The sequence below is a fragment of the Trichechus manatus genome, unplaced genomic scaffold (genome assembly GCF_000243295.1).
Source record: "Trichechus manatus latirostris isolate Lorelei unplaced genomic scaffold, TriManLat1.0 scaffold00178, whole genome shotgun sequence".
NCBI classification, from domain to species: Eukaryota; Metazoa; Chordata; class Mammalia; order Sirenia; family Trichechidae; genus Trichechus; species Trichechus manatus.
This window is the reverse complement of record NW_004444114.1, coordinates 5,110,632-5,136,294: the sequence shown is the minus strand read 5'-3', so window position 1 is coordinate 5,136,294 and position 25,663 is coordinate 5,110,632. Positions and strand designations below refer to the sequence as shown.

The following is a 25,663-nucleotide window of genomic DNA, read 5'->3' as shown; positions in this document are numbered from 1 at the left end:
CTATTGCCCTGAGATCATCTTTAAACCTAAAACCAAAATTATCACCTGAAGTCTTCTTAAAACCACACAGTAGTTTAGCTTAACTATTAAAAAATGTCTGCCTTGAGCATTGTGCTCTTTTAAGATCTATTTTTACAGTATCAAATTTTCAAAAGCAACTTGAAATATTAGGTAAGTAACTTAAGGGGCAGCGAGTTTATGTTAATGAGGGAGGAACAAATGGGAAATGGAGAGTGAAGATGGTTACAAACCTCAGAGAATGTAATCAGTGTCATTGAATTTTACATGCAGAAATTGCTGAATTGGTGTATGTGCATATTCTCAACAACAAAAAAATGAAATAAATTATAAAATAAAGAGACTAAAAACTAAGAATATACAATCGAACATAGAACTAATCATTTGGGAATGTGGTGGAGTATAAAATAAATATTATTTAATAGGCTTAAGCTTTATATATTTAAGATTCCTGCAGTGTGATCACTTTCAAAATACTTTATTTTATATGAAAAATTCAAGTGAAACATTATTGTTTACAACTCTCCATATACTTAATGCTGGAAAATTTTCTCCTAAAGAAAATGATCTCATGTACAAGTAACGTGCCTGTCAAATTTTTAAATTTTTTTCTTGATGATTTAAAACATCTGAATTAATTAGTAATGGTGATTATATTACTGCTATTTTTATGTTCTTGCCACAAATATTTTTAAGTTACTTATAGTCTAATTTTTGTGGAAATATAAAAATGAAACCCATTGTCATTGAGTCAATTCCAACTCATAGTGACCCCATGTATTTCAGAGTAGAACTCTGCATCATAGGGATTTCAGTAGCTATAATCTTGGAGGAGTAGATTGCCAGGCCTTTCTTCTGTGCTGCCACTGGATAAATTTGAACTGCCAACCTTTTTGGTTAGTATTTGAGTGCACACTATTTATACCACCCAGGGATCAAGTTCTTACCCTCATGTAGTAGGGGAAATAATTAATAAGATAAATAAATACATGTCATAAAAATACCATGAATTATTAAAAAATAGTGTTGTTAATAAAAGTGTGTGTGTGTGTCTGTCTGTCTGTCTCTGTCTTTCCCCTATACTGCAAAGGCTTCCATTTAGTAATGAAAAAAGATGACATGCCCTTTCCGAATTTTGATTTTTGATAATTAGGAAAGGTTTTTGATATGGATTAAATTAAACTGAAAGAATAATATTATAATATTATTTCATAGCTTTTTATGTGCAAATAAACCTATGCATTAGAATTTGCTATACTGTTACCTTCTAATTGTACGCCGTAAAGAATATTCTTTTAACTGTTTGCTAAGAGGATGTGACATTCAGGTGACTTTTTAGAGCAGTGGGCTCAGCTTCTATCTAACACAATCGAGGTATATATTCCATTCACCATTGCTCTGCTGAATTCACAACTCAACAGAATACAGCGCAGATTTTAGAGATACATGGTGGAGCTAGTATCTGTGTTCACCACAGAGTCTATGAAGCAAAACAGAGGGTAGACCAGGAAATAAACAAGATGATTTTAAAAGAAGTTATTCAGCTCTACTTTGGCATCTTGTGTTTGAAAAAGAAAAAAAAAAGTGATTATTTGGGTAAATGAGTAATTAAACAGTTGGTACTAATGTATTTAGTACTATGGTATAAGAAATGTACCTAAAAATCATTCAGGCCCGTATTCAATTGGAACATTTTCTTAGAAGTTGTCTTATAACAGAAATACCAAAGTGGATGGCTTTAACGAAGAGAAGTTTATTTCCTCACAGTTAAAGTAGACTAAAAGTCCAAATTCAGGGCATCAGCTCCAGGGGAAGGCTTTTCCTCTCTGTCGGCCTTCTTCTCTTCAGTGTTCCCCCAGACTAGGAGCTTCTCTGCTCAGGGACCCCGGTCCAAAGGACTCACTCTGCTCCCGGCACTGCTTTCTTGGTGATATGAGGTCCCCCACTCTCTGCTTGCTTCGCTTTCATCTCTTGAGAGATAAAAGGTGGTGCAGGCCACACCCCAGGGATACTCCCTTTACATTGGATCAGAGATGTGACCTGGGTAAAGGTAGTGTTACAATCCCACCCTAATCCTCTTTAACATAAAATTACAATCACAAAATGGAGGCCAACCACACTATTCTGGGAATCATGACCCAGCCAAATTGAGACACACATTTTTTGGGGGACATAGTTCAAACCATGACAGAAGTTATAGATTCATAAAAGTTTGCAATAGCCCAATTTCTTTCTCATCTATTTACAAATGCAGTCTTTGCCTTTTTCCTGAAGTATAGTCAAGGACAGAATAAAATAGTTTCAATATAAAAACTGTCACCTCTAGGTGATGTGTTTATCTCTTTTAAATTATGGATAAAATGAAAACGAAAATTATTTGGAAAATTGTTCTCCTACCCTTCCTGCCCAATGAATATATAGTTATTACTTATACGACCATGCGTCTGTCAGTTTGTTGTCCTGTGGTGACTTGTGTGTTGCTGTGATACTGGTAGCTTTGCCACTGGTATTTCAAATACCAGCAGGGTCACCCTAGCTGGACAGGTTTCAGTGGAGATTCCAGACTAAGACAGAGAGGAAGGAAGGCCTAGTGGTCTACTTCTGAAAAAATTGCCCAGTGAAAACTTTATGAATAGCAGCAGAATACTGTCTGATATCGTGCCAGAAAATGAGCACTTCAGGTTGGAAGGCACTCAAAATACCACTGGGGAAGTGCTGCCTCCTCAAAGTAGAGTTGACCTTAATGACATGGATGGAGTAAAGCTTTTGGGACCTTCATTTGCTGATGTCGCACAAGTCAAAATGAGAAGAAACAGCTGCAAACAGCCACTAATAATTGTAATGTGGAATGTACGAAGTATGGCTCTAGGAAGACTGGAAGTCATCAAAAGTGAAATGGAATGCATAAAGATCAATATCCTAGGCATTAGTGAGCTAAAAATGGCCTGGTATTGGCCATTTTGAATCAGAAAATCATATGGTCTGCTATGCTGGGAATGACAAATTGAAGAGGAATGACATCACATTCATCCTCAAAAAGAACATTTCAAGATGTATCCTGAAGTACAGTGCTGTCAGTGACAGGATAATATCCATACACCTACAAGGAGGACCAGCTAATACAACTATTCTTTATATTTGCATACCAACCACTAAGGCCAAAGATAAAGAAACTGAAGATTTTTACCAACTTCTACAGTCTGAAATTGATCAAATATGCAGTCAGGATGCACTGATAATTACTGGTGATAAGAATGCAAAAGTTGGAAACAGAGAAGAAGGATCAGTATTTGGAAAATATGGCCTACCATAGAAATGATGCTGGAGATTGCATAATAGAATTTGCCAGGCCAATGACTTCTTCATTTCAAATAGCTTTTTTCAGCAACATACACGGTAACTATACACGTGAACCTTACCAGATGGAATACATAGGAATCAAATGGACTATATCTGTGGAAAGAGACAATGGAGAAACTTAATATCATCAGTCAGAACAAGGCCAGGGACTGACTGCAGAACAGACCATCAATCACTCACATGCAAATTCAAGTTAAAGCTGAAGAAAATTAGAGCAAGTCCATGAGAGCTAAAATAAGACCTTGAGTGTATCCTGCCTGAATTTAGAGACCATCTCAAAGTAGATTTGGTATATTGACTGCTAATAACTGAAGAGAAGTTATGGAATGATATCAAGGGCATCATACATTGAGAAACCAAGAGGTCACTAAAAAGACAGGAAAGAAAGAAAAGACCAAAATAGATGTCAGAAGAGACTCTGAAACTTGCTCTTGAACATAGAGTAGCTAAAGCAAACAGAAGAATGACGAAGTAAAAGAGCTGAACAGATTTCAAAGGGTGGCTCAAGAAGATAGAGTGAAATATTATAATGAAATGGGCAAAGACCTGGAGTTAGAAACCCAAAAGGGTAGAACAAGCTCAACATTTCTCAAGCTGAAAGAACTGAAGAAAAAATTCAAGCCTCGAGTTGCAATATTGAAGAATTCTATGGGGAAAATATTGAATGATGCAGGAAGTATCAAAGAAGATGGTAGGAATACATAAAGTCATAGTACCAAACAGAATTGGTTGACGTTCAACCATTTCAGGAGGTAGCATATGATCCAGAACCGATGGTACTGAAAGAAAAAGTCCAAACTGCATTGAAGGCATTGGTGAATTGACAGGAATTGACAGAGTACCAGTTGAGATGTTTTAATGAACTGATGCAGTGCTGGAGATGGCAGTCATCTATGCTGAGAATTTTGGAAGACATCTGCCTGACCAACTGACTGGAAGAGATCCATATTTGCACCCATTCCAAATAAAGGTGACCCGATAGATTGCTGAAATTATAGAACAATATCATTAATATCACACACAAGTAAAATTATGCTGAAAATCATTCAAAAGTGGTTGCAGCTGTACATCGACAGGGACCTGCCAAAAATTCAAGCCAGAGTCAGAAGAGGACATGGAATGAGGGATATCATTGCTGATGCCAGATGGATCCTGGCTCAAAGCAGAGAATACCAGAAAGATGTTTACCTGTGTTTTCTTGACTATGCAAAGGCATTGGACTATGTGGATCATAACAAATTATGAATAACATTGCGAAAAACAGGAATCCCAGAACTTTTAACTGTGCTCCTGAGGAACCTGTACGTAGACCAAGAGGCAGTCGTTCAAACGGAATAAGGAGATGCTGCGTGGTTTAAAGTCAGGAAAGGTGTGCCTCAGGGTTTTATCCTTTCACCATACCTATTCAGTCTGTATACTGAGCATATAATCCGAGAAGCTGGAGTACATGAAAAAAGAATGCTGTGTCAGGATTGGAGGAAGAGTCATTTATAACCTATGATATGCAGATGACACAACTTTGCTTACTGAAAGTGAAGATGACTTGAAACAATTACTGATGAAGGTCAAAGACTACAGCTGTCAGTGTGGATTGCACCTCAACCTAAAGAAAACAAAAATCTTCTCAATTGGACTAATAAGCAGCAACATGATAAATGGAGAAAATATTGAAGTTGTCAAGAACTTCATTTTACTTGGATCCACAATCAACACCCATGGAAGCAGCGGTCAAGAAATCAAACAACATATTGCATTGGGCAAATCTACAAAAGTGTTAAAAAGCAAAGATGTCACTTTGCAACTAAGGTGCACCTGACCCTAACCATGGTATTTTCTTTATCTTTTTTATTGTGCTTTAGATGAAAATTTACAGAGCAAATTAGTTTCTCATTAAACAATTAATACATATATTGTTTTGTGACATTGGTTGCCAATTCTGGAACAAGTCAATACTCTTACCTTCTCGACCTAGAGTTCCCCATTTCCATTTGTCCAGCTTTCCTGCCCTCTTCTGCCTTCTTGTCCTTGCCCCCGGCTGATGTGCCCATTTAGCCTCATAAACATGGTTGAGCTATGTGTATTATTGTTTATTTCATGGGCCAGTCTAGTATTTGGCCGATGGGTGAACCTCAGGAGTGACTTCAGTGCTGAGTTAAAAGGGTGCCTGCGGGCCATAAGCTGGGGGTTTCTCCAGTCTCTGTCAGACCCATGAGTCTAGTCTTTTTTTGTGAGTTTGAATTTTGTTCTATGTTTTTCTCCAGCTCTTTCTAGGACCTTCTGTTATGATCGTCTCTCTCTCTCTCTTTCATACTTCCCTTCTCCTTTTCATATCCCCATTTCAGGCTGCCTCTCATATTCCCCCTTTTACAACAGCCTTTTGTTTTCCCACATTTTCTCATAGTTTTTATCTCAGTATCTTAGATACATGTCACATGCTGCCCTTACTCCTCTTAAACATTTCTATATGGTATATTTGATTTGCTTGAGGAAACTAAGACTCTCATCCCAGTTCATCATCTTGTTATTAAATTGAAATCTAAAATTGCTTTGAAATACAATTAGAGAAATTAGTATTTCATACTTGGATGGGCTTTTCAAGTTACCATTCTTACATTTTTACAGTACATTAATTCTGATATTTTCCAGCTTGTTTAAATGCTACCTTCTTACAAGAGGCAGCACATCACATTTTGGGACAGGTTCACTAAAAAAAAAAAATGTTTCTTTATATTAAATTATGCCTTCTTATACAATTGTATCCATTACATCCATAGACCCACACAGATTAAATCTACAGATTGAAATATTATGACATAAAGAGACTTTAAAAACTACCATTTCTAATTCTTACACCTGTGATAAATAACTTGCTGATCAAGTAACTATATTTTTTGTTGTTGTTTGTTTTTTATTTGTTTTTGGAGGTTAGGGGCCATGTTGGACTGACAGTGAATGTTTTCTAACTCTAAAGGAACCTTGGATATAGAAACTTCTTCAAAATGATAGGTAGTAACCATGGAAGGTATAGCTGAAAATGAGGCAAATTGAAAATAAGTGGAGAGAGTACAAATTTAGGATTCTTTAGCTATAAGCAGAGACCTTGGAGGAAATATTCTCAGAGCACATCTTAATGAATGCTTAGTCCATCAGTAGTTGATGAGCGCTCCCCAGAGGTGTGGGATATTTAACTGCTCCTTTAGTGGCTCTCGCTTTGAAGCCACAGTACACAATAACTGGATAAAAAGCCTTAGGAAATATCAGTAACATTAAAGGAATTGAAAGTCAGAATTCAGAATGAGTGAAACAGTCTGTGATTTGTTACATCTTTCTTCTGTAGAGAACATGAGGCAATAACATAGGTGTGAAGCCTCAACAATGTATATTCTATTAAATCAATGATTCTTAAACTTGAGCTGTATTAGAATTACCTGTAAGCTTGTAAAATCAGATTGCTAATCCTCACTGCAGTTCATTGATGATGCTGATGCTGATGTTTTTTGAGGGAGCATTCTCTGAGAACCACTGTTCTAAACCTAAATGTGTCTAGATTATAAGAATACACTTGTGCTTTGTACAATGACCTCTACCTTGGAAAGTATATTACTTAGGATAATATATCCCTGGATGGTTAGTAAAACTTCTATATGTAGTGATCAGCGATCCAGGATTCTTGCAACTTTTGGATTACCATCCCTTACGGGGTGAATCCAAAGTCCATTTAGACACAAGTAATGAAAAAAAGACTATGGATAGGCTTATTTGATTCTTACCTCTTGGAATGGAGGTGAGGCATATCCCACTTCGACTAATATTACTTTGGTTACACTTAACTGCAAAGTAAACTAGAAAATGTTGCCAATAGAAACCTAGCTCCTACCCTCAGAAATTCTGATTCAGTATATATGAGGAGATATGTTTAATTTTTAAAAGCACCATCACTGATTAAGTTATATGACTAAATTTCAGAATTCTGGTTTAAGTACTATACAGTTCAACAAACGTATTTAGTAACTATTATATATATTATTATATTATTTAGTAACTATTATACTGGACACTGGGAGGTATTAAATATAATCGAGATATAAAAATTAGCCCTGTCTTTGTGTAGCTGGTAGCCTAGTGAGGGAGAGATAAACATAGGGCCTTTTATGCTATATATATTTATAATTATGTTCAAACTCTGTATCTCCACTTCTGTACCTCCCACTTACTCTTTTTCTTTAAGTAATGTTTTATTGCGTTTTTGGTGAAAGTTTACATAGCAAACTGGGTTTCCACTTGATAATTCCTCTACAAATTGTTCAATGACATTAGCTACATTTTTCACAGTGTATCAACATTCTCTTTAATTGTGTTTTGGTTGTTTCATTTCCAGTACTCTTGTTTCCCTGTCCCCTTATCTTCTCTTCTTTGCTTTAGAGTAATTGTTGATCTTTTGGTCTCATATAGATGTTTTTTTAAACCTCATGTTACTCTTTAGTCCATTTCAAAATGGCTTGCACTCTCACCAATTTCATTGAAACTGACTTTATGAAAATAAACAACAGTTTCCTTGTGACCAACTACAGGACAAGGATATTGAACTATCCACATATTACTTGTTTTCTGATTAGTATTTCATATGGCTGATCATTACCAATATCTCAAAAAACTCTTTTTGCTTTTTTGATATCATTTTCACCTGGCTTTCCTCCTGAATTAATGGTAGTGCCTGCTAGTATGCCTTTGATGGATCTTCTTCTAACTAGATTGGATTGCCTCTGGAATCTGTCCTGGCCCCTCTTCTTATCTCCATTTGCACTATTTCCTTATGTGATCATATCCAGTCTTAGGCTTTTAATTCCCATAGGTATTCTAATGACTCTCAAATGTTTACCTCAGACTTAGAACTCTTTCTCTTAAGTTCCATTTCTGCATATTCAATTACCTGCTTGACATCTCCACTTTCATTTTAGTACAAATCTGAAACTCAACATATCAAAAAGAGAACTCTTGTTTCACCCACTGTTATCTGCAATTATCTCCATTTTGGTAACACTGAACCTCCATTGGCTCAGTGGTGAGGGAACTGAAAGTCTCTATGTGTCTGAAGAACAGATGTATTGAGTTTTGAGAATTCTGGGATGACTGTGTAGAGCATGAGACATTAGATTTCAGGATTTCTCATGTAGACAGCATACAGGTGATGTTGGATACCAGATATTGGCTATGGGTTTAGTGGAGGTAATGGACATTGGGATTAAAAAAGACAAGAACCTCATTGTCAGTAAGCAAAGTAGTCATCAGCAGATTCACTGTAATACCCGGGATAATGGATCCAGGTTCCAATTGCTTAAATAAATTGGATTGGCAGGCCACAAGATGGTAGTGACAATGATGAAAAGGATTAGAGGGTAGTGTAGACAAATGGCAATCGTTTCAGAAGAAACATATCACTCCATGATGGAGGAAGAAGGTTTTAATTTTTTTAAAAATAGCTAGGTAATTCTAACATCCCATTTCTGGTTACAGGAGGGTCTAGAGTATGAGAAAATAAATGTTGGGTTGAAAGTACTGCAAGGGGAGCAACGTCCTTTAGACAAAGCTGGGATTTATTCAAAGCCAGGAGTCTTCCTTAAAGGGGATGAATATATTAATGGAATATGGTTACTAAGGAATGTGATGGGAAAAGTGGAATAAGATGTACATTGTGGAAAGGTTGGGGAGGGATTAGTAAAAGAAAAAGAGAGAGAGAATGAGAGAAGGAAGACATGATGATTGGTTTAGGACATGTACATTTTGGGCAGTAACCAAAGATGCCAGATGGGAGAGTCATGGTGGGATTTGCTGGCCTAAAAATCTCATTGAGTATCTCACAGGCTTTCTTAGATGGCATTTTCCATAGCTCCACAGCTTCTGGAATTAATTATTGAACCTTTTTGAGAGTTAATTTCTTAATATTTGTCTAAAATAGGATTATAAAAAGATGTTTTACAGCGTCTCTGTTCTGGTTGACCAAAGTTTGGGAAGCTGACTCCTTAATAAAGCAAAGGATATCAGGAAAATAATATTTTAAAATATAGGGCAACATTTTCTTCAAATAAATTTGGATATTTAATTTTTTGATCATGAATTTGGTATACTTTGTATGTACAGGTAGTCCCCAATTTACAACAGGGTGCTATTCCAAAGATTCCATTGTAAATCGGTTCTGACATTAAGTCGAATACCTCATTTTTTTTTTAAGTTTTCATTATTATTGCTTTTTATTATAAGTATCTTTATAAATTCGATCTTTATTGTCTTTGGGGGTTGGCATGAGAATGGTAACATCAGCAAATTATGTGCTGCAACATTGTTTGTAGTACATATTACTAATGATTAGATAAAAAAAAACGGATGGTCTTAAGCGCAGTTCATGGTTACTTGAATACATAGTAAGTTGGGAGCTACCTGTATTTTATTGAAACTCTGGATCAGTAAAGTAGTTTTTTTTAATTTATTTTATTTTTTTATTGTTATAATTAAATGAAGTTTTCATTTCAAGTTAGTCTCCCATACAAAATTTTTATACATACATTGTTATGAGACCTTAATTGCTCACCCCTTTCTGTGACAGCACACTCCTCCTTTCCGCCTCTGATTCCCCATGACCATTCAACCAGCTCCTAACTCTCTCTGACTTCCCATCTCACCTCTGGACAGAAGCTGCCCCTTTGGTCTCTTGTATCTAGTTTACTAAGAGGCACACTCTTCACGAGTACCACTTTATGTCCCACAGCCCGGTCTAATCTCTGTCTGAAGAGTTGGCCTCGGAAATTGTTTTAGTTCTGGGCTGATAGAGAGTCCAGGGGCCATGCTTTCTGGGGTGCCTCCAGTCTCAGTCAGACCATTAAGTCTGGTCTTCTTACTAGAATTTGAGTTCTGCACCCCATCCTTCTACTGCTCTATCAGGGACCCTCTGTTGTGTTCCCTGTCAGGACGTTCATTGGTGGTAGCCGGGCACCATCTAGTTCCTCTGGTCTCAGGCTGATGTGGATCAGTAAAGTAGTTTTAAATTACCTCATTATTAAATAATGAACAATTTGAGAAATAAGAAAAAATACATAAAGCTTAATATAACAAACATCCAACAATATACCTACAAACCAGATTAACATTTTGTCACTTTTAATTTAGATCTTATGTTAAAGGAAGGAAAACTTCTTTTTTTTTATTGTAAAAATAACTTAAAAAGTTTTGAGGCTTAACCTCAACAGTTATGATTTGAAGTATTAGTAGAGAATCTAAAGGAATCTACTATATTTTCTTCATACATTTCACCAAATAGTCTCCATACATCAGCAATGCATTAGAACTTTTTCCAAACTTGACTTTTTTTCCCCCATTGGGCTGCAGGGTTAATTGCTTTGTATCAATTGTCATATATAAACATTCTTACTGGACATGTGATGACTTTTACATCATTTTTTAAGAGGTTAATAAAAGGCTACAGTGTATTCTCTGTCATCTCTCCTAATACAGCCCACAACCATTTAAGTTATCAGCTCTTTCCAGCTGCTGTGTTTTTCTGTTTTCAAAAGAGGAACACTGCATACCGTATCATAGAGTCAAACCAGGTCTATGGAGATGAACTAAGGGCACAGTTTGAAGGGATTCACTCTTGTTTCATTTTTCATAACGTTATTCCAAAAGCAGATACTTTGTCTCAGGACTGGACTGTTTCTAACATAGAAGCAGCTTATATAGTATAAGAATTATAGGTTTTTGAACCCAGGGAGTTCTAGATTCAAGTCCTATCTGATTTAATTTCTAACTATGTGATTGGGTAATTTATCTAATTTTTCTGATTCTCATTTTCCTCATTTGAAAAATCAGGATGAAGAGAGAAACCTTTAAAGGGTTTTTAAATTTTAAAAATAATATCTTTTTTTAATACAAATAAGACTTACAGTAGAAAGTATACCCAATTTTGTCCATTTTCTTGAGCTTTATTGTCTAGCAAGTTATTATTACAAATAGTATTTGAAAGTTAATTTTCCTGAACCTTTGTACCTATTTTATCTTGGTAAATGAGAAAACTTTGGTCCATTCTGAAAACATTTATAGCTAATAAAATATCTTAAAATTGCCACTTTCATAAGAAAACTTACATCTAATTTGCTGTTGTGAAATCTGCAGTTATATTGGAATTACTTTTTGTCTTACCATCTATGAAATATTTTGCAGGGCAGCCCTCTAACAGTACCCTGTATGCTGCTTCCTAAGAGTTTTTTTATTCAATATAAGAAACAGCACAAAACAGAACATGTTGAGAAAAAAAATCAGTAGATATATGTAAAATATTCAGTTTTGCTTATTAACTGTTCAGAGTTTATAAAACCATAAGGTTTGAGATTGGTATTAGAAAGTTACCTTTTTCCTACCTGAAATATTCAACATTATACATTGGTCTTCTTTAGAAATGAAGACGGTGTTCTATAGAAGTTTTACAATAATTAATTTCAATAGACTTATCTAATTAAGTCAACTCAGAAGGGTAAAATGTTTTTTTTTAAATCTGTAATCAGGGTAAATTTTTGTCTTATGGATAAAATTACACTTTTTTCCCTCCTTTTTACTATATAGAAGACAACCTAAACTAAATTGTGTGCAAATGTGTTTGACTCTCTTAAGAGGATAGCATTCACACTATTTTTTTCATACCAATATTTTTTTGACACATTATTTTACTTATAGTACCATATACCACTTCTCACACTTTTTTATGGAAATTGAAGTTGTATTAAAAGGATCCAGTGAATTGTTCCAGGAGGAAAAAAGCTGTCTGTTCTGTTTCTAAAAATAAGGAAGTCTGCTCCATGAATGTACTTTTCAAGTTGCTGCCTTCTTACCTTATTTTTAAGTGCACCATATCGGTTTGTGAAGAATTTGAATACCTGTACAGTGTTTAAAGTCTTCTTTGACTTTTTTTTTCTCCTGTTCTTGTCATGGCAGTTAAGTTTGTAATAATGGGACCTCGCTTCAATTAGGTGTATGATATGGAAGAAGGGACTGCAACATGGGATACATAACTTTGATTTGCTTTACAGATGCAATCTGAAAAAGATAGAAAAGAATTTAAAAAGCTAAAGGGTGCCAATTTTAATTTTAAAAATCCAAATTATTCATCTTTTTATCTAATATTCTTGAAAGAAATTATAAATAATTTTTAATAGAGGAACTACTCTTTGAAATGGTTATTCCTCAAACATCAAATTAATATAAAAATGCATGAACTATTCAGAGAGGATCTATGCTCCAACATGGAATGATTATTTTGATTATTTTAAAGATTAGCCTCCTCTGACACTCTACATGAAGGAATCAGCTTATCTGTTCCTTAAGCAGCCTGCATTTCATTTTCTCCCACAGAGCTCTGAAAAACTTACAGCAAAATCAGACATTTGAGGTGACAGTATTATCACTCTAAATGTGCTTTGGGCTTCTGTATAGTTATACAAGAATTTCAAATGCAATGTGAATTCAAATGTTACTGGAGAGTTGAGCTGAGAAAAAGGCCTGTGGTGAAATGAAAAATCCTTTTACAAATTTAACTTAGTTCACATTGAGATGGAATGTCACACAAATGCCCTGGTCTGAAATCTCTGAAAACTGTCATTGAAAATTTGGCTTCTGGGTCTACAATTTTCCCTTTTCATTTTAAGTAGCTTTATCATAAGGTGTTCAGGAAAACTGAAAAAAAAAAAAAAAAGCAAGAGCATATAGATTGTTTCTTTCATTCAGAGAGCATTAATTATGCACCTCTCTTTCCCTAGTTTTATATGATGATGTATAGGGAATCCTAATAGGAAAGCAGCAGATACTGACTGGACTCTCAGAAGGAGGGCCTACAAAGAGAAGCAAGGGCAATGATGGTTCAGTGTCGGAATTCTTGTCTTTCATACGGGAGACCCGAGTTCAGTTCCCAGCCCATGCACCGCAAGCATAGCCGCCACTCATCTGGTGGTGGAGGCTTGTTTGTTGCTATAATATGAAAAAGTTTTAGTGACATTTCTAGACTAAGACAGACTAGGAAGAAAGGGCTGGTGATCTACTTTTGAAAATCAGCCAAAGAAAACCCTATGAGTCAAAATAGTCTGATCCCATTGTGCATGGGTTCGCCATAGAAGGAGGCTGAATCCACGGCAGATAATAACAACATAGAGAGGCAAAGATGTATTTCCCCCGGAAGATCATTCAAGACCACATTTAATCAAATACAGTGTTTGAGTGGTACAAACTCTAAGTGCTTATTTGTGTGAGAAAAAAATCACTCTTGGATGGGTACTATTCATTGGGGTTTCAGGATGCACTTCACAAGAACTTTTAAGGAACAAAAGAATCTAGAATATGAGAAATTCAGAGGTGTATTTTACATTATACAATTTCATTTTTCATCATCAAAATCCAGAAACATAGCTTTGGAAAATCTGATATTCAGTTGTCAGAAATTAATGTTTAAATTGATTATAAAGTCTTTTTTGCATTGGTAGTTGCCTGAATGAAGCATTTTCCACATTTAGATCTTAAAGATATAAAAACAATAAATATTGGGGATGTGCTTTGTAAAATTTAAAATATTGGAAAATAATAGAACTCAAATGAGAAATATATGGCTAATATATGGCTTTTTGGTTTACTTGATTTAAGTGTGATTTTCATAATATTTTTGTACATGAGTTATCTAATATATTTGAATAATATTTGCCTAATTTAAGGTTAGACGATTATATTCCCATACTGATCTATGCTAGAGGCAGTGGTTCTTCTGCCTTTCTTGTAATTTAATAATTTTTTTAGGAAACCTTTTCATCTTAGTTTAAAAATAAATTATTGATTAGTTGTTCATAATACATCATTTATTTTTATTCTTTCTTCAACTTTGGTCATCTCCCATTTTTGTAGTGCGTTTATTGTAATTTTATCTAGTTCTTCTTTTCTTTCATAGTGCGTCTTGCCTAATAAGGTCCACCTCTTTTCTTGATCTTTTCAAATAACCAGCTTTAACTTTAGTAATATTCCGTTTTATTATTGTTACTAGCTTCATTTATTTTAAGGCTGAGGCTTATTTTCTTTTTTCTTATTTTTGCTCTTTATCCACCTCCTTGAGTTGAATGTTTAGGTCCGTATTTAAACATTTTAGTTGTTTGTTTAATGATAAGTGTATTTAAAGCTATTTATATTTTCTTCTAAGTCTGTTTTATATCTGTCTCACATTTTAATGCATAGTTTTTAAAATTAAATTCAGTTCTAGGTGTTACATTCTTTCTTATACCTTTCCTTCTTTCTCTAACCTTCCCTTCATTTAAAAGAGGAGAACAGTGTCGCCCAGGTACTGTTAGTAACTTTGCCTAGATGAAGATTTCTCAACCTCATCATTGTTTACATTTGGGGCCAGATAAGTCTTTGGTATGGGGGGCTGGCCTGTGCATGATAGGAGGTTAACAGCATATCTGACATCTGTATATTGGAAGGCAGAAGTACATCCGATAGTGCTAAGCAAAACTTCTCCTGACACTGTCAAATGTCCACCGAAGGCAAAATTGTCTTCCGTTGAGAACCACTGGCCTAAGTTGGCAAGACAATTTAGTGACAGATTCTGTATTAGAATCCAGATCTTTTAAAAACGTGGAAGTCAGTACTCTCCGTTAGTTTAGCCCATACTGTTACAGTACCAAATACAATGTTCAGTAAAATTTTGAAACCCAAGAATTAGATTTTTTAATAGGAAATTAAAATTTTCTGCCATAAAAGTTAGTTTCTGATATGAACTAAATATGGATTACAATATGGTTGTATTTCCATATAATCATTTTAGTGATCTGTATGGACTTTTTTCTCTTTCCAGTTATATCTTTCTACACTATGTCATAATTAATTCCCTCTGGGATTTTGGCATTATCTTTTTTGAGCTTGATTATCTGTCTTTAAAATAAGAATATGCTTGTCTACAAACTAGATAATTATGGTGGCAGAGGTGGGAGTTAATATTATAATATACTGTGAACTCAGAGAACAAAGTGCTAAGTAAGCATTAAACACTGGAAGATAATGAACCAGGTAGTTTTAATAGTTGAGTATTACAGAACTAAGTGAAATATTAAAGGATTTTAAGGTATAAAGTCAATGACTATGACACTGTCATTCTATTAGGATCAGTAGTTACTAAATTAGATAAAGAAAAAAAAAGAAAAACTCCTTAAAAGAGAAAAGGCTAGAGGTTTCTTCTGAATCCAGCATTTAAAAATATAGCATAGTGCATATGTTATTGGAACTCACTTAGCGTTATTCTAAAGTAACTGTAGAAAATGTATTTTAACCTTTTGAAAATTTATATCAATTTAATAGTTTGAAAAAATTTTATAATTAGTCCAAAAACAGATTTAAAAGTAAGTTAAGTTTGAAGAAAAAGTATGTGTAAAAGTTTCACCTAAACTACTAGCATCTTTTAAAACACTGTATGGTTTAAATTACTGTGTTAGAATAGCATAGCTACAAGCATGCAAAAAAATTTATTTAGAAACTTTTGAAAACTAGGCCTAAGTAACAAAAATTTATAAAAGAGTAAGATTAAAACCTATTTGAGAAATTTAACCTACAAATAAAATAGCATCACAAGAATTATAAAATGAAAAAATATGCATATCACTTGGTTATGGAAATTTGTTACAATTAATAATATATTGCCAGATATTAAGCTCATAAATTTTTAGGACATTAGAAATTAAGAGCTGTGAATTCTGCCATAGTCATTACTTGCTTTAGGCCTTGGGAAAGTTATGTAATCCAAGCCTCATTTTCCTCAAAAGATTTCCATCAACTTTAAATGAAATAATGCCTGTGAAGCACTTAGTACAGTGGTGGGTGCTAATAAATGTTAATTTCTATCATTGTTATTATTTCAGTTATTATAAACTGGAGAGAACACAGCAGAGTACAGTTGCCTTTAATTCAAGATATTATTTGCTAATTGTCATGAATTTGGTGTATATCCAGTATCCAGTTTCCAACGATTAAAGTTATTGTTTTGGCTTATTTTTCTAGTCACAGTGCTTGTGAAGGGTGAGATAAGGTGAGCTGAGGAAAATATAGCTCATAATGAAAGAAAAAGAGTTCTGAAAACCCTACTTCCTGCCTGTGGGAATATTAGCATCAAAAATATTAGGAAATTTTTTGTCGAATGAGAAAAGATGGCTGGAAACATTTGTAATACAGAATTAATTTGTGGAGGAAATCTCAATGTAACTAATGTTACCTGGGCAGAGAAATATACATGTGTATAGAAACGCATATGTACATATATGGGTGTATCTATAGGGTCACTATGAGTCTGAATCGACTTGACATCAACAGTTTTGGTTTTGGTTATATACATATATATACACACACACAGTGTGCCAGCTACACTACAGAAGGGGCAAAGTGGGCAAACTCCACCGTTATCACTAACTGCATGGCAAGGATCAGCAAGAATCCAGTTCCCACCTGGAAATGCATCCAGACTTCACCTTCCCACATCATGAATATTCCCACTTCCGAGGCACTTCATCTCTGACTCTGACCACCCAGAATTAGCTCAGACCTCATGCCTACCCACTCTGAGCCATGTCAAGACATACAAGTTAGAAGGACTCTGTCTTTTTCTATCAACTGCCCAATGCAGCATTCCTCTGTCACTTAGTCTTCACAAATTCAGATTTTACCCTTACTACTGCCTGCACAGCCCTACCCTGAATTAGCCACCCAGAGTTAAGCCAGAGTCTCATTGCCTCTTGTGGGATTATTAATTCTCTAGAATGGCTCACAAAATTTACAGAGATTATTATCTATACTTACAGTTACCCATTTATTATAACCAGAAAGGATACAAGGAGAGAGATGCAGGCAAATTCTGGGAGAGGTCCTGCAAGAGACTTCGGTTGTTGCCAGGGACATGTCACCCTCTCCCATGCATGGATGCCCCAAAAAGAAAGCTCCCAATTCCAGGGCCCCTGATAATAGTCATTGGGACCTCAATGCATATGCATGACACAATGGATATGCATGATTGACTACATCACACCCTCTTCCCTTTCTGAGGCCTATTGCTAGGGTAAGGCCTATGTAACCTCTACTCATTGGCACATGTTTAAATGTTACCTGGTTGTTGTAGAAAACCAGAGACATCTTGATTGCTCAATAAATTCCAAGGGCTATTTTCAGGAACCATACACAAATGTATCTATTTATATAAAATACCTTCATTATAATGATACTCCATTGAAAGAGGTGCTCCCTTGCATGCTTAAGTTAAAATGCTGAATGGTATAAACCAAACCAACTGCCATGGAGTCCACTCCAACTCAGGCGACCCTGGGTGTGTCAGAGTACAGCTGTGCTCCATAGGGTTTTTACTGGCTGATTTTTTGGAAGTAGATCACCAGGCCATTCTTCTGAGGTGCCTCTGGGTGGACTCCAACCTCCAGCCTTTTGGTTAACACTTGAGAATGTTAGCCATTTGCACCACCCAGGGGCACTCACACACACTTTCTCTCTCTATGTATATATGTGTACGTGTATGTGTGTACGTATATAAGTATATAAATATATACGTATGTGTACACACACACACTTGCCTCTTGTATGTATAAGACAAAAAATATTTTTTTGCAAATATTTAACCTATAAGTACAAGCTATGATCAAAACCTTAATGAATAACTTAGGTTCTTGAATTATCGACGGCCATGGGTTTGGTTTTTTTTGTTTATAATAATAAATGAACATGCATAGGTTTTTCAGCAAGTACATTGGCAGTGCTGCTTTTGTTTTAATTTAAGTTTATTTGTAACTTATATTTTACTTCCATATTTATATTTACATATCTTACTAAACATGATTATGCCTAACTTAATATAAGGAAAGTTTAGTCAATGAATTTATTTCTTGAACATCTAATATAGTCAGGCTGTCTTAAAGACATTCTAAATATATATATATATATGTAAGAAACAGTTTCTGTTGTTCAGGAAATTGTATTTTATTAAGGATCTAAGATGTATACCCATTGTGGCTCTGACACCATGAATAAAGCCATGAAGATGAAAAAGCTTTGAATGTCTTTGAGAGTTATTGAGTTGATCAGGTTGGTAACTTCTTATAAATGCTTTATTTAGTGAGCATATTTTCAAATGTGAATTTCTGAAATGAATTATGGTCTGAAATATTGACTTATTTTAAACACAGAAAATGTACACATACACACAAGCACACACATACACCAAACATATCTATCATGTTTACAGAAGAAATTTGGATTGTCATTAATAAACATTTAGCAAGTAATTATTTGTATTTTGGGAATCTTTACATATCTTTTCTCGAACATAATTCTGTTTGTTTAAATAGAAGTGCAGTGGTTGTCGGTTAGCTTTGAATTTTCTAACTTTGAATTGTACAGTAGTTTATCCATTTCCAAGGGGCAGAGCTGTATTAATACTTTTGCACGTTTTACAACAAATTAAAAATTAAAAAAATTAAAATGGCTTATAAATCACTATGGCTTAAAAATCACTGTAAAGTATAATTAATTTTTTCCCAAATATATTTTTGTAGACATTGCCAAAATTTGGTATTTGTTCATATGTTTGCCAGTGTGCCTATTAGTCATGAAAAGATTATATTCAGTAGCATTAGATATGGTAAAGACTCATAGGATTAATGTTCTGTGATGTAAGACAAATAAGCAAGATATAGCTTGCCTTTAAAAACATATATTTATACCCATCTGTATGTTACTGTGTTTGTATAAGAATAAGTTAAAGCCTTTTTTTCCCCTTTCACATGGAAAGGACAGAATATCATCCCCAAATACTGACAATTTTACAAAGAAGGAAAATTACAAGTTGGCATAATAGGAATATTTAGGAGAATCCTCTTCTGCTTTGTTGTGTGGTTTTTCTTCCCTCCATTTTGGCCAATGGAAGTATAAATAGAGTATAATGTTTAGATGAAACACTGTGTGTGTATGTGTGTGTGTGTGTGTGTGTGGTAAGAGGTGGAAGAATTATTTCACCTTGACAAAGTTGAATCTACTTTTCACCTCAAGGTTGTAAAATAAAACTGACAGTAAAAACATGCTAATACAAATAGCTGGATAGCAGCTAGGTGCTGTGTCATCAGATTTACCAATATAGTTACGAATGTTGCATTTAAGAAACTTTATATAGCTCAAAAAAGTAAATCTAGGACCACTGATACTGAGTTAGGCTGGTAATGTGTGTGCATTAGTCCAAAGGATAAATAGATAACAATGCTGTGACTATTGGAAGAGCATGAAATAACAAAGGGCCTACTTTCCTGAGATTCTTCATGTGGAACTCGCTGGTTGTTTTCAGAATGCTTATGATTTAATACAAAATGCTGCACGTCCTCCTTTGGTACAAAGCCAAATTTAAGATGAGATTTTACAGCTGAAGAAAAAGTAAATAAATAACTGGGATTTGAAATGTTGGCTAGGATTTCCACTTCTTTGCTTATGCTGTTTGCAGTAAGATGAACTGTTTCTTCTGAGTACTTCCTTGCTGTTTGCAGAGAGATGAACTGCTTCTTTTGTGCGTTTTGTTTCAATATATCTTAATTCACCACAGAATTGACTAATTTGCTATCATTTCTGCAGGTTTCTGCCATTTATTAAGCCAGATTTAATGTTTAAGGCAATTTTAAGTGTTCTGTCAGGTAATAGTAAAATGCCCCCATTAAAAATGTATTACCAATAGTCAGCAGAAGTCAATAACATCACCTTCTATAAAACAAGGTTGAGTAGAAACTCTTCTTTTAACAGACCAGTTTAGAATTCATGAAAAGCTGAACATCTCTGTATAAATGAGTATCACTTCTTTGTGTATACACATTTAGATTATCTGGTTTAAAGTTAATTGATCATTTCCACTCCAGTATAGCAAATTTATGTCATTCTTCCTAAAAAACTGCTGGACAAATTAGTATAACAGAGTCAGATAGTATTACATTTCCATGTAATGATTAATTTATAGTTACATAAGAACTATCACATATTAAAATGAAAGTTTATGAACGTGCCTTAAATTAGCAAAATTAATCTAACATTTAAGTCCTAAATATTTTCAGAAAAGCTTAATTCTATCCGGTTCAGAAATGACAGGATAGGTCAGATTTTAAGTCTGATATTTAGGGTCACTATGAGTGGGAATCAACTCGATGGCAATGGGTTTGGTTCTTTTGGTACATATATTTTATTATATTTATAAAATATTAATATTCTAGTTGATTACTATATAACAATATATTTAGGAAGTACTCACTTTATATATATATTCTTAATCCTTTTCTCATGCACTCAGCCATAAGCAGATATTCAAGGTCATATAGAAAACAGAAGACAACGGAGTGTGAGGAGACTGATCAGAGTAGTCAGTACAGTGCATGCAGATGTAAACCAGCCACATAAGAGGAAAGCCAGTTTTACTCTGTAAGCCTCTCAGGCACTCTGCCTGGTCTCCCAGAAATTAATGATCATCTTCCCGTGGCAAGGCTGCCTCAGGGTGGACAGGTGGAGAGTAACTAGCCACACTTGGCAGAACCTGACATTGTTTCACATTTTCTTATCATGCACTAAAATATGTTTAGTATCCTGATCTGCCTTTTACTAGAAGATTTATGGCTTCAGTTACAGATGTGCAAAATCGACAAACTAATAGATGTAAAATGCCTGTATCTGCATATATATGTATACACACACATATGTGTATGTATGTTTGTATATACATACTTATAGGTTTATGCATACATAGTTTGTCTTTATCTTTTTATAATGTGTGTATGTGTTATATAATAAATATAAATTTGTATAGGGCAAAGAGATACCATTTTTATTTATCATATATTATTTATGTTCACATGGTACAATGAATACAGTAGTCAATAAACATAAGTATAGTCAACTATGATCACAGATGAGCCTGAATCCACTAGATAGCACACAGTACAACAAGGATTTGTATGTCCATATGTACATACAGTCATTCCTTTATCATGTCATTGAGCTCAAGGCATGTTTCTTTTTGTCAGGAGGTATTTCATTCGGTTCATGTAAAAAAGACAAGAAATTCACTGACCCTAATATTTACATTTAGAAGGTAAACCATTATAAAATGTGTACCTGCTTAAAACTGGAAAAGTCCTAATGAATACAAACAAACCATGCATGGTCAGTAGCAAATGAGTCCCCACATATGCAATAAAGTCAGAATCTGCATTAAGGAAAAAAGAAAAATATTGTCTTCTTTATAGGTATAATCCTGCAAGACAGTAGCCCACACTAATTTAGAGCAAGGACTTTGGAGTCAGGGAGTCAAGGAAGCAAGGGGTCTGGCCTTGGTTGTGTGACTGTAGGCATATTTCTTATAATGAGTAATTTTCACAACTGTATATGTATATAGTAGTATTTAGATATATATCATAATTATTTTTAATAGTAAATGAGATACTGTATTATGAAAAAATGGAAAATATTAGATACTGTTAAGTACAGTTTGGAATGCAGTAAATAAAACAATAGCATTTACTAACAACTTACTCTTTAGTTACCATAATTTAAGTATTTTTTACATACGTAATCTCATTTAAACACACAATAATCCTTACAGATAGATAGTACTGTTATTAGATTTTACATATATATAAGGTTTAGAATTTTATTACCTTTCTCAATGTCATATAGTAAACAAGTGGCCGAGTCAGAATTTGAAGTTAGCCTTTGCTCAATCAAAACACTGCTGACAACTGAACACTCAGTAAGTCAGCCACAACTCTTTATTATCATCATCAGCACTATTATTATATATAGAAGAAAAATGCCGTAATTATCTGCTAGGAGTTATGCTAATTCTTCAGGAAATACTCCCCATTACCTGTCTCAGAAATTTGTATTTCTCTTTCTTTTCTATTAATATCATTGAGCTCACTATTATAAAAGGTAGTGAAACCCCATTCAGGAAAAAAAAAAAAAAAAAAAGCAAAAAGGAAGGCAGGAAATACAAAGATACAAAGAACAAAGAAAAAAATTAAAATAATAACAGTGGTTTTATTCCTTTACACTATGTGAAAGAGCTCTCAGAAAATTTCCTTATTGTACTTCCTATTACTCAAAAAACATTTTTCAGGGTATGAATTCCTAAAGATCTCATGATACAAGATATCCAATGCATTAACCACTTTGTCCTGCAAGAGCATTTTTTACTTATTATATTGTCTTCCCAGTGCTCTCCCTGCAATAACACTTTGATGCACTATAAATCATTTTTGTTTGGAAGAAGTAACTACATTCCTGCTCAGCTATCACCCTGCTTCCAGTATAGTGTGTTTCAGTAATAAATAAAGTGCATACTTTAAGTGAAAGTATACATTTTTCAAATACATAAGTCTCTGGCATATTTCTAGAGGGCATGACAGAATATTTATGTTATTGTTTAATGGCAACACTCACTTCTTTCTAGGAGCAATTTTTGATGAATCTGCCAAAAAGGATGATGAGGTGTTCCGCACAGCAATTGGTGACCTCAACCAGAATGAAGAGATCCTACAGACTGAGAAAATCACATTTTCAGTGACGTTTGTTGATGGCAACAACCCTTTTCAAGCAGTTCAAGAAGGTAAGGGCCATCAGAACGTCAGTTTTTTTCTTTGGTTGGTTGCTTTTGTTTTGATTCAGCTGAAATGGGAGTGAGATTAGATTTGTAAAAACCCTTAAACATGCACATAATTTTTTGCATTTTTGCTGCTAATTAGTTGTTGCTTTTCTTCCAGAGAGCAGGTTTGTAGATGTTAATCCTGTATTCCACTCCTTGAAGGACAGAATGTAGAAAAGTTATTGTTTTGATTGAAATAGAATATAAACATGGACATAAATATTTACAGTTAAAAAATTTATAAATGAAAAATTTTTTAAAAACAAGATTTTATACTAGATTTTTCACTTTGGACTTTTTTGAGATAACTGCCACCTTGAGTGTTGTTACAACTTGCAATGACATTTCAGGTGTATTCATGACAGATGTATTGCTGCAAAGAAAACCTTTAGACACTATATACAAATCAAAGATTTTGCACTGGAATCCTAACATACCAACCTGAGCTATACATTTTTTTCTTTGTACCATGTGCCAGATATTAAAGCACTTTCCTCTATTCTCTCTGTATACTTGAGTGAATGGACATTTTTCATAAGTACAAAAAGATTCAAGGATAAACCATTTTCATTTGATTTTGCTGGAATAATCATTCCTATTAATGAAGGTTTTGATTGAAAGAGTTTAGACTAATAGAATTCTATTTTTGATGCTATTAATCTAATTAAATATTTAGCCCCGTGATTGGTAAAGCACTCATTGTTTATGAAACTATTTGCTACTAATGTTTTAAAATATTTTATTGAGCTAATATATTTAGATTATGTATAACAAGTATAAAATTTATTTAGTCAAATAAAGTGATTGCTTCATTTTAAATTTAAAGAGGACTTGGCAGAAGAAAAGACAGATGCAATGTTAAATGTGGTCAAGTTTGGCAGAAACATTTTTTAAAGGCAAATAATTTCATTTACTGTTGTATCCGCGAATACATATGTTACCATTATTAGAATATGTTTTTGACTAGTAGCACTGGATACTGTTGAAACTTACTTACATTTACTTCTGTCAGTTAGAGAATTAATATAATGATTGGTTATGTAGAGGATTGTCCTTATGAATTCGGAAGAGGGAAGAAATTTTAGGAAATGAATAGAGCTGAATTAAGTGAAATGTGTTTTTGCAAAGAATGTTTATAATAATAAGATGGATTTTAATTTTTAATGGGTAAATGACAATGGAAGAAGATTGGAATAAGCATCTTAGCATGTATATTTCAAAATCAGAATTATTCTGGGAATTTGGGGCTTTAAATAATGAGTATGTTGGTAAGTTTCTATAGAACCATTTAAAATTTTTCTAAATTAATGTTAGAATTCAGGAATCTGCCAAATAATAATAAAACAGAATTTGAGGCAGCTGTATAATATTTAAATAAATACATATATATACTAGGAAGTGTATGAAATTCATTTATAAGAAATAACCATGACTCTTCTTTCTCAACTCTTAGTTTTAATGTATAACCTTTATGGGGACCAGAATGACATCAGGAAAAAGAAAAATTGATTTGTTTTTGTCACTATTTTCTGAGTAACTGCATATCAGTAAATGTGAATTGACTACAAAGATGTGTGAAAATATCCACACTGACTGAAAAAGTAGTAGGAGATAAAGAAATAAAGATAACATAATGGGTGGGTGGGAATTATGAAGTCATAAATAACGTCATTCACACTGTTTTAGAGACTACAGTTTGAAAAGAGAAGACAATTTTTTTATATACCACAATGAATTTGTTTATTTATTGCTTTGTTGTGACCATTCTGCTGCTAGCTAAATTCTGGCAACAAAAATAACTCTCAGAATAACTGTTGTAACCTAAAACAATCTGTGACACTGAAAACAAATTGAGAGAGGAAATAAAAATTTTCCAGATACAGACAACAAGATATTTGTCAAGAAAGAGAAAGAGTTGGACAGCTTGCCTGATAGTTCCTAATACTAATAGGATGTTCTGGACCTGTTATTTTGGTGTTATGCTCTGGGTAATGAACCTGAAATAAGTTCCAGGAAGCTCTGGAGAACATTTTTTTTTTTTTACTCCATCAATAACAAGAATGATTTTAATTAATTTTATAAGTTAAAAAAAATTCTTTCTAAAGCTCTTTTTGTAACTGAGTGGTTCAAAAAATAAAAGGATAGAATTAAACTGACAGAGAACAGGAAATAATTCAGAAGTACTATCTTCTTAAAATATTTTGAGGGAGTAGTTTAAGAGAAAAGCTCAATTGTGTCTTTAAAGATGGTCAGTTGTGCTATGACCAGATATGTACTCCACTATCATTAGAATTTATAACAGAGTGCGTCTTAAAATAACTTACATAAGTTTTTTAACATTCTAAGAAAGGACAGAAGTTTCAATGATATAATTTTCATTAACACACAGGTTTAACTTCTAGAAAATTCATGATTTTGCTTTCTCGCTTTTTATATATTTGAATAAAAATTCTGGTGCCTAAACAAATAGCATTGTCTCACATATAGGTATTTGGTGATACTAATGAATGATAATAAGGATCAGTCAAAGGATACATCATGAAAATTAATCTAAAA

At 33.9% G+C, this 25,663-nt stretch overlaps 1 protein-coding gene across 2 annotated transcripts in view; it reads left to right on the top strand.

The window, feature by feature from the left end:
• Positions 1–25,663, top strand: part of GRID2 (glutamate ionotropic receptor delta type subunit 2) — a 1,665,223-nt gene that overhangs the window by 310,193 nt on the left and 1,329,367 nt on the right. For both annotated transcript variants that reach the window (XM_012558631.2, XM_004387023.3), the window contains exon 2: positions 22,916–23,071. In XM_012558631.2, the coding sequence (XP_012414085.1) occupies positions 22,916–23,071 (156 nt within the window). The remainder of the gene's footprint in view (positions 1–22,915; positions 23,072–25,663) is intronic.